The 10,076-nt window shown below is 61.8% G+C and overlaps 1 protein-coding gene across 1 annotated transcript; it reads left to right on the forward strand.

Annotated features, from left to right (window-relative positions):
• Window positions 1-295: 295 nt before the first annotated feature.
• Bok (BCL2 family apoptosis regulator BOK) lies at window positions 296-8,567 on the forward strand. The gene is given in 6 exon segments (XM_015481689.2): window positions 296-373; window positions 375-395; window positions 397-535; window positions 2,596-2,724; window positions 6,346-6,509; window positions 7,591-8,567. Coding segments are annotated over 6 exon segments (642 nt in total). The 5' UTR covers window positions 296-310; the 3' UTR covers window positions 7,717-8,567.
• The last annotated feature ends 1,509 nt before the right edge of the window (window positions 8,568-10,076 follow it).

Genomic DNA, 10,076 nt, shown 5'->3' on the forward strand with positions numbered 1-10,076 from the left:
CCCAGGGAGTTCGCTGTCATTCAATTTGGAATCCCAAAGCGTATAACATCGTGTTTGTAAAGATCGGGGCACAAAAACGAAAGGGTGCCGGCAGCCGGCCGCGGCCCCTCCTGAGGACCGCTCCCAGCCCGGCCTCCCGGTGCGCCCTGGCTCGCCGCGCCGACGCGGCCCGGGCGCACGCGGTCGGGACCGCGGTGTCCCGCTCCCTGCCGCGCGCCCGAGCGCGGGCGCGGCCTCCCGCGGCCAGCCAGTGAGCCCGGCTGAGCGCTGTCTGCCCACAGGTGCGGCGCCCCCCGCCCGCGTGCCGGTCATGGAGGTGCTGCGGCGCTCCTCGGTCTTCGCCGCCGAGATCATGGACGCCTTTGACCGCTCGGCCCACCGACAAGGAGCTGGTGGGCCCAGGCCAAGGCGCTAGGCCGGGAGTACGTGCACGCGCGGCTTCTGCGCGCCGGCCTCGCCTGGAGCGCGCCGGAGCGTGCGGCGCCGGCCCCCGGCGGCCGCCTGGCCGAGGTGTGCGCCGTGCTGCTGCGCCTGGGTGAGTGCGGGCCCTGCGGGCGATCCCCGGCTGTCACTCCAGACCCGGCCGGCTGGGCGGGCCCGCCGAGTCTGGGGTCCGCTGAGCCGGCGCTGGCACGCCTGTCGGGCGACTGCGCCAGTTGGTTACACCCCTGGGCCTCCGTTTCTCCGGGACAGAGAGGGGGCTTGCCCCGGTGCCCCCTTGTGCCTGGAACGGCCGAGGCGCAGGACAGGCCCGCCTTCTCGGGATGACCAGCTTGCACCCGCCGCCGGCACAGCCCCCACCTGTAGCCCTTCGCTTGCTTGACTCAGATTTCAGTCATTCTCGCCATAAACCATAGAAAGCTCCAGAAAGAATGATGTTTTAGTGTCTGAGCTTCAGAGTGACCCTTGTACTCAGCAGGGCTCAAAAATCCTTTGTGGGACCACGTGTCCGATGTTTGTTTTGGAAAATAGGTCTTTTGGTCGCTCTTTTCCCTTGATCTGGAGGTTGGAGGAGGCCGGCCCCTGGGAAAGTTCCGGAGCACTTGTTTCTGGGGCACAGGCTGCCCAGGAACTCCCATCTTTCCCAGGGTCTGCACCCAGAAGGGAGACACAGGCAGACTCTTGCCCTGGACTGTCCGCCTTGCCCCAGCCATACGCTGGGCCAGGGGAGGAGCCTGAGTGGGTGTGAGGAGAGCCGGGTCATGGGGGACAGGGGGATACCCAGCTCCCTGGGCTAACACTGGTGTGTATGGGTCAAGGAGCAGGACTGTGTAGACCTGGCCTGCCCAGAAGTGTGCAGGGTAGAGGGTCAGATGATGTGGGGACCAGCACTGAGCTTCCAGGAGGGTGGATCTCATCTGGGAAGGGAAAGAGGGCCGTATCTCAGGTGTGCAGAGGCAGCAGCGTGCAGGAGTTGGGGGACAATCTGGCTGTGGGGTCCTGTGACACCCACTTCTGCTGCCTCTTCCAGCTGGGCTGAGGGCCACTCCAGGACATCCCTTGTCCTCCCCAGAGCCTGCCAGACCTCCGGGATGGCTGGGAAGACATCCTGCCTGGCCCTGACCTGCTGTCTCCGTCTGTTCCCTCATTCCTGCTTCCCCCCACAGGCCTTTGGCCAGGGCCCTTACACTGCCCAGCTCTGCCATGTCCCCAGCCAAAGGGAACCCTGGAGGGAGGCAGTTGGAACTCCAAGGTGTTCTTGTTAATGTCTGCTATCTCAGCTACTCAGGGTGAATGCCTCCGCAGCCTGGCACTGTCTGCTGACCCCCAGCCTGTCCCCAGCCTGGCTTGTGTCCCACATCAATCCCTAGGACTAGGCCCCAGAGGCCCCCCAAGGTCTGTGTTTGGGAACAGCCAGGCCAGCTTTGGGAATTTCCATGCCATGTCCCCATCCTCTGGCTGGCCTCTGGGTTCTGCTCTGGTTCCAGATCTTAATTAATTGGATGGAGCACAGCTGGCCCCAGGGATGTCCCGGAGGCTCTCATTGGCTGACTGGATAGTCAGCAGCACCCTGTTTGCTTTGGCTGGAGAAGTGGCCCGGCTGGGACACCCGACCCAGGGCTGTGTGGGGTGCCCAGCGCCATCTTCCCAGGGCTTCCACCTCAGCTCAAGGGCCTGCCGCCAGCGAGGCAGGCTGGGCCTGTGGGGGGCGTTTCCCCCAACAGGGCTGGGCTGACTCGGTGCCACGTGACACACCCGCTTGCTACTGGGAGCCCAAGTTGGAGAGTGGGTGGTGCTGGTAGCCCCCCAGCCATGGCTTGGTCTCTCCAGGTCCTTCACCAGAGCCACCACCAGGGGTTCTGGGGCCTGGACTAGGACCCCATGTGAGGCGCCCACCTGTTGGGGTCTCTCTGCCCAGCCCCTCCCCAGGTTGGGCTCTGGCCACCTGCCTGAGCAGCCCGGCTGCTTGCCTGCCAGTGAGTCACTAGGCAGACACCACCCACGCTGGGCAGGATTCCCACCCCACTGGCCCAGCCAGCTTGGCCTCAGGGCCTGGCCTGTCAGAGGCACCCACAGCACCTCCGTGGCCTGTTTCCCTGGGGTTGGAGAGTCAGGCAAAGTCAGGGGTGCCTGACCTCTTGTGTGCCCATGCAGGGGATGAGCTGGAGCAGATCCGGCCCGGTGTGTACCGCAATGTGGCCGGCCAGCTGCACCTCTCCATGCAGTCGGAGCCCGTGGTGACAGATGCCTTCCTGGCTGTGGCAGGCCACATCTTCTCTGCAGGTAGGCATGTCCACCCCAGGGGACCTCAGGGTGGGTCCAGTGGCTGTGGGACCCCAGGAGGCAGCCTTGTGGTGCTCACAGTACCGTCTTGCTGCTGGGGTTGTCTGAATCTGGGAACAGACCAGCTCAGATGGTGCTGGCTTTTGTGGTCTCTAGTGGTTCTGAGAGCTGCTGGCCCTTGGGCAGCTGGCATGGGCCTCTCAGGCAACTGTGGTCCAGTACTGGTGGGCATGGCCTGCTCCGCAGGACTGCTGGGCCCCCTGTCCTGGGGCTGCAGAGCCGGCTGTTGGCTGGATGGGCCTGGTGCCCACCGCCGGGCTTGGACTTTTCATAGTGAGGTGCTCGGCCCAAGGGGAGTGTCCAAGAGGGAGCATCCTGGCCTCCAGTATGAAGTGTTGGGGTGGGCTGGGCCCAAGGAGGAAGCCTGGGGCCCAGGCGTCCTGGGCTGGTGGCACCCTCACCCCACTCCACCCTGGGGCTGCCCTCCAGATCGTGCCCTGTGGGTGGCCTCCTGGGTCTGTCTCCGGCCTGTAGCAGACTGGTTTACAAGCCACGGCCTGATTTTTCAAGTGTGGCTCTGGCCTGCTGGTGTCTGCCATGGAGCTGGGGCCCTGAGTGGTGGTGGGTGTGAGCCCAGGAGGGGCCCGGGGATGCGGAGCCCATCTTGGCCCTCAGCCTGAACCAGAAAGCAGCAGAGTACAGGCTGGGTCTGGGAGGTCCTGCGCAAGGCTGGGGTGGAGGGGAGGAAGGCAGGAAAGCTGGCAGGGGAGGGTCCCGTAGCACTAATTTCCTCCCCGGGATCTGCTGCCTCATAGGGTCCAGGGGGAGCCTAGGCCACCTGCCCCCCTCAACCCATTGCTTCAGGCCCCTTGTGACAGTGTCCTTAGCCCCATGTGGACTGTGTGACCTGCAGCTATTTCTTGATCTCTCTGAGCCTGGGAGAATTAGGGCTTTGTCTGCCTCTGCAGTGGCCAGATGGCTCTTAGGACACTCCTCAGACCAGCTTGTGGCTGCCTGTCACACTGAACCCCAGCCCTCCTAGTCCCAGGGGCTCTGGGCCCTCTCAGCCCTCTCTGCCTGTGGCGTGCCCACTCTGCCTGGCACACTGGCTGCTTTCCTGCTGGGAGTGCAGCCCGTCAGGTTCATCCCTGCCGGGACGCTGCCACCCTGGCCTCCTCTGCTGCGGCCACCCTGGGTGGCTCTGTGGAGCTTCTCCTGGTCTCCAGCCCCAGGTGGCAGGAGAGCCCAGTTGTGGTGCAGCAGCGACCACTGGGGCCATGCCTGTGCTCTCCTGGGGCTCTGCCTTCACGCTGCTCCTTTCTTTTTCTTCTTTCTTTTTTTAATATTTATTTTTTAGTTGTAGTTGGACACAATACCTTTATTTTACTTGTTTGCTTTTATGGTGCTGAGGATCAAATCCAGGGTCTCGCCCATGCCAGGCAAGCCCTCTACTGCTGGGCACAGCCCCTGCCCCGTGCTCATTTCCCTTTCTGGTCAACAGTCAGCAGTGGTGGAATATCTTACCACAGAAGACAGGAAAACAAGGGAACCCTTAGAAATCACTACCAACAAGGCACCCACCTGAAAGATCAGCAGAGGAACTGGGTGTGGTGGGCACACCTCGAACCCAGGTCAGCCACTGGGAGGCAGAAGCAGTCAGACTGTGAGTTCCAAGCCAGCCTGGGCAGCTCATTGAGGCCCTGCTCAGAACAGAGTGAAGAAGACTGGGGATGGGGCCCAGTCCCTCGTGCCGTGTGTCTCTGTGCATGCATGTGAAGAAAAGGACGATGTCTAAGTGGCCACCACAGGGCTGGGGTGTACCTTGGGCAGAGATGGCCCAGTGCTCCAGGTCCTGGGCTCCACTCCATCCAGACGTGCACACACAAAGACCAGCAGGCACATGAGCCTCTATCCAGCACCACCAGCCATTAGGCATCCTCGTTCCACCAGGATGGCTTGACCTGCAGCTGCAGGTAACGGCATCTGTGTGAAGCGTCGGAACCTGGAGAGGTGGTGTGGGCACGTTGGAAACAGCCTGACAGGTCCTCAAAGCATTATGTGGAGTTTCTGTGTAACCTGGCAACTCTAGGCAGATGCCCAAGACCTGGAAACACGCAGAGAGGTGGGAACAGCCCACAGGTCCCTCTGTTGACAAACAGATATGGACACCATTCAGTCATGGACAGGAGGGACAAGTGGCCTGCACCAGGACGGCAGGACCCCGAGCACCCTGCTGGCATCCTGCTGAGCACAGAGGTGGAAGTTGGTTAGGAGTAGCCATGGGTCAGGGGACTTGGGAAGGGTCTGAAATTAGATAGTTGTGAACTGTGGGAATGTCTAGAAGGCGATTCTCCATGTCTGAACGATGATGGTAATGGAATGATGTCTTAATAAAAGAGAACAGGAAAACCCAGGGCAAGCAGAGCTACCAGACCAGCCCTGGACACCCCTCCTGCTGGCCCCTGTGGGCTCCAGCTCTGGGATTGTGGCCACCCATGAAACATGCTGTTCTCTGCACATCAGGCCCCACAGAACACTCTGCCTTTTCCCTTTGCTAGTGCCTGCTGCAGGCATGGGGCAGACACCACGGGCACAGGGCAGTGGGTCTAGAGACCTGCCTGGGCATGGTCAGGAGGTCCTGTTGCCCTGCTGACCTCGAGCAGAGTCCTGGGGTGGGAGCTCAGCCATGCAGGACCAGGGCTGACCGTGTGCACTGTCCTGGTAGCAGCTGGCCCATGGGGCCGTCTCAGCCAGGCTTGAGACTTGGGTTTGTCGGATAGGATGAAAGGGTTTCACACAGGGTGGTCCATGGTCTGTGCTCAGTGCTCAGAGCTCTTTCTTCCTGTTGAGGTGGGATGAGTGTGGCAGTGTCCCCGGCTGAAGTTGTAATCTGGTACTCCAGTGTGGTGACCCACCACCGTCCCTGCGCCCAAGCCACGGGTCCGCGTGGTCGCTGCCCGTCTGTTCTGGACGTTGCGCACGGTGGTCGTGCACGGTGGTCTCGCCCAGTGTGCCGTGCTGCGCGTCTGGCTTCTTCCACTTGTTGTTTTGAGACCCTCACTGTGTTCACTTTGCTTTTCTCTGTGCTGGGGTGGAACCCAGGGCCTCTCACTTTATATATTCAGGAAGGCATCTAACAGGTGGCTTGAGAGTACTTTCCCCCAGGGTCATTGGTCTGTCTTCCTCGAGGTGGCCACAGCTCAGTTCTGCTGCTCCATGGGCTAGTGGTCCAGGGAAAGCTCTTTCCATGGGCCTTGGCTTCTTCATAAAATGGACAACGGTGCTGTCCAGCTGCAGAGGGATGAATGTGCCCTGGGAGTCCTGGCTGTTTTCTTCGTCCAGCCCCAAGGCTGCTGGACCCTGGTGCTGAGCTGCCTCCCTGAGGCCTCCTCTGTCCATGAGGCTGGACAGGTTTCCTCCTGGGCCAGTGCAGGTGTGCAGGGGGCTGGGAACCTTGCCTGCCCTCAGGGTGGGCGGGACTGACCCATGGGAGACGGTGGCCAGGCTCGCACCAGGCTATCAGCTGGCCTAGTTCCACCGGGGTGCGGGCCTGTGGGAGCCACCTGACGACTTCTGGGTACCTCCCACTGACCAGCCACTCACCAGTGACTCTCTCTGCAGGCATCACGTGGGGCAAAGTGGTATCCCTGTACGCAGTGGCTGCAGGACTGGCTGTGGACTGTGTGCGGCAGGCCCAGCCCGCCATGGTCCACGCCCTGGTGGACTGCCTGGGGGAGTTTGTGCGCAAGACCCTGGCAGCCTGGCTGAGGCGGCGTGGTGGATGGGTGAGCCCCTGGGTGCGGGGCTGTGGGAGCTGGTGGGGTTATGGCGAGCTGGGTCCCTGACGCAGGGTAAGGGAGTGGAAAGCGCTCTGGGGCAGGCTCTGGGCTTTCTGCTGCTGCCTGGACCCTGCCACCCGCTCCAGTCCAATCTTGCCCCGCCCCAGCTGCAGACCTGCTGTCCCTAGATGACCTGGGAGAGGTAGGACTCTGGCCCCCTCAGAGGGGAGATCCTGGTCCTGCCCAGAGCACCCTCACCTCCTCGGAGCCTAGCCTCCCCCCACGAGAGGAGGGTCACAAGGCCTAGAGGGGTGGGTGTCAGACCTCCCCTGTCTCCACGCTCGACTGGCCACCTGGGCCTGGGCATACCATGGGTACTGCTGGACCTCGGCATGGAGGTGGGCTGCACCTGTAAAGGGGGTGGCAGGGCTCAGTCCCCCCATTGAGCCTCTGAGTCAAGGTCTCATGAGGTTGAGTTAAGGGTCAGCTGGGAGTGTGGTCCCAACTGGAGGCTGGGCTGCGGGGAGGGTGTACCCCCAGAATGACCCCTGGCCCTGGCATTCCCAGCAGAGACACCAAAGCTGCTGACCCCTCCTGTTGTCTTGTCTGCAAACCCTGGCAGGCGCCCTGTGCCCAGCAGAGAGGACACTGAGCAGCACTGTGGCCAGAGTCAGCTGAGGAGCCTTCCTTTCCTTAGCAATAGAAAGGAAAGGGAGGGTGAGGACTAGTCATGCACCATCCTCCAGAAGGACTCGAGTCCCAGGGCGTCTCCACTTCTGCAAAACTCAGCCTCTGTTCCCACTCCAAGGGCGGGTCTGAAGCTGTCCAGTGGCCCTGGACGCCAGGCTGTTGGAGACTCCTTTGGGGCAGCTGGCAAGCAGGAGGGTGTTTGGGAGCCCTGGTGCAGGTGGCTGCTCTCCTTCCCCACCCTGAGCTCCTCCCTCCTGCAGTCCAGCCCCCTCACCGCCTTCCTGCCCCAGGCAGCCTGCGGGTCACAGTGTGCTGGCTTTGTGGGTTGGTGCTGCTGAAGCTTGTGCTGGGCTGGCGAGGCCGGGCTCTGCTCTGACAGTACCCTCTTCCCTCACAGACTGATGTCCTCAGGTGCGTGGTCAGCACGGACCCTGGCCTCCGGGCACACTGGCTGGTGGCTGCGCTCTGCAGTTTCGGCCGCTTCCTGAAGGCTGCCTTTTTCATGCTGTTGCCGGAGAGATGAGCTGCCCATCTGGACAGGAGCTGTGGCTTGGCCCCCTGGATCCACCCCTGGAGGCCAGTAACACCTGGGAGGCATCTCTCCTCTCTGAGCCCCATCCCTCTGCAGACCCAGGCCCCTGGAGGGGTGAGTGGAGAGGGCTGCCTTCAGTGCAGCTGTGGCCCTTCTAGGGGACCCTGCAGCACCTGCTCCCTGATGCCCCTGCCTCAGGAAGGGCCATCCCAGATACCAGCTGGCTGTGGTCCTCGTGGGCTGCGGGCCCTGCCCAGTCCATCTGAGGAGTCTCTGCCTGCTGAAGTGGGAGGACTGAGCGCTCTGACCAGCTGTCAACAGCATCGGGCTCCCGTGCCGGTGGCCTCACCCATTTCTAGAGGGGGGAAGTGCCCTGATCGTGGCGCAGTACTCCACGTAGGTTCCAGGCCAGTGTCCTGACCAGTGTCCTGACCAGTGGACCTGTGATCCTGTGGGCAAGTGGGACCCCCGGAGCTTCACCTCGGTGGAGGACGATTGTGTGCCCTGCTTTCCTTGTGTCCTCTCATCCGGCTCCCAGAGAACTTGGACACCAGGAAGCCCAGCCCCGTGGAGTACACGGGAGTCCAGGCTGGCCCAGGCGTGCTCCTGTAGCCCCAGCAGCCCAGCCCTGCTGAGTGGGGCCTGGGTGGCTGCGCTCAGTGCCCTTCCTCTCTGGCTCCTGTCCCCAGCCTGCAGCTCCACTGGCCTAACAGCCTGTCCCCAGGCCAGGAGCTGGAGCCTGCCTGCCTGGCAGAGAGGGCCCTGCAGGAAGCAGCCCCAGGGTCGTGCCTGGGGGATGGGCAGAGACTGGACAATAAAGTCCCAACTGTGGTTTCATTTTAGACAGCCGCCCTCCTGCCTGGGGCACAGTGGGAGGTGTGTGGTTCTCTAGTCTGCTCAGATGGAGAGGTGGGTGCCTGTTCCTACAGCAGAAGGCGCTGGGAGTCCAGGGTGTGATGGGCAGTAGAAATGCACAGGACATTGCCATGGGTCACTGGTGCCACTAGTCAGGCCCCAGTAGGGTCCACGGCCCTGGACTTTGCACACCTGGAATTCTGTCTGGGGCCTTCGAGGGCAGGGCTGGCAGCTATTTCCCATGAGAGGTTTCACTGGACCCTGGCAGCTGAATCAAAGGGACAGTCAAGTGTGGGTGCCTCTGAGACCTCCTGGGGGTGCTGTCCTCTGCTCCTGTGCTACCGGAGGCTCCCATGTGCACACACACACTAGGAACTGAGGCCAGGCTGCTCTGCAGCTGTCCTCTGGGCCTCTTGCACTCTAGCTCCCTCTGTCTAGCCGCTTCCAGGCCGGCTTCACTGCAGGGGTGGGGTCCCAGGCAGGCCTACACTCCCTGATTTTCTGATGCAGGGACCTTCTCCCAAGGCCCATCTGACTCCAGGTTGGGCCACAGGATACTGTGCTGGCAGGTGGACACATGACCTCAGTTTCCCTTCTGTACAGCACAGGATTGAGACAGCCGACTCTCAAGGTTCTCTAGCCCTGCTGGCTTCCTGATGAAGCGAACCCCTCAGGTCTCTGCAGCCCATCCTCACCTTGTCCCCTCCTTCAGGGCCCCTGCTGCTGTCCTGGCCCCTTTCCCATCCTGGGAAGTCCCACCTGCTGCTATCACATCCCCCAGCCCCTGGCAACAGGCACAGGGTTCCAGAGGCCTCTTGGCAGCTGTGTGAAGTCAGCTCAGGGTGCGCACTGCCTCTGCACGGCCACCAGCTGGGTGGTCTTGGCACTGCCTGTCTTGTGGACAGCAGCCTTGGTGCAGGGTGGAGGAGCTGTGCGGGCTCTGCAGGCTCCCATCTGCATTTCCTGGAGCAAAGCCTGTGGTCTGAGTCCAGCACAAGAATGTCTCCGTGCTAAGGACCCAGAGAAGTGGCAGTTTGAAGAGGCAGAGAACAGTGAGTGGCCTGGCTGCAGGTCCAGCCAGAGGACATGGAGGAAGAGATGACCCATCCTGGCAGTGACAGACTCAGCATCAGTGGAACAAGCAACGTGAGCCCCATGTGAGGAAGACCAGGAATACCTTCAGGGCCTCAAAGTGGACATCAACAGGTAGAAAGAGAAACACAATCCTGGGGGCCAAAAAACAGCCATGATTCAAACATAACCCTTCTAAAAGCAGCAGACAAATCTAAGTCCCACAAATCTAAACAAGCTGACTATAAAGATCATGAGAGGAGTAAAAATAGCCTGGACCACCCTGGAACAGAGACGTGGGGAGCCCCCTTGCCAGCCACTCCAAGACCATACATACCAGGCGGCTCCAGGACAAGGGGGCAGGGCAGGAGCTGACCTCCATGCCCAGGAACTGAGTTCAAGGCAGGTGGCCTCTCCCCACCACA

The sequence above is a fragment of the Marmota marmota genome, unplaced genomic scaffold (assembly GCF_001458135.2).
Source record: "Marmota marmota marmota unplaced genomic scaffold, marMar, whole genome shotgun sequence".
Taxonomy (NCBI): domain Eukaryota; kingdom Metazoa; phylum Chordata; class Mammalia; order Rodentia; family Sciuridae; genus Marmota; species Marmota marmota.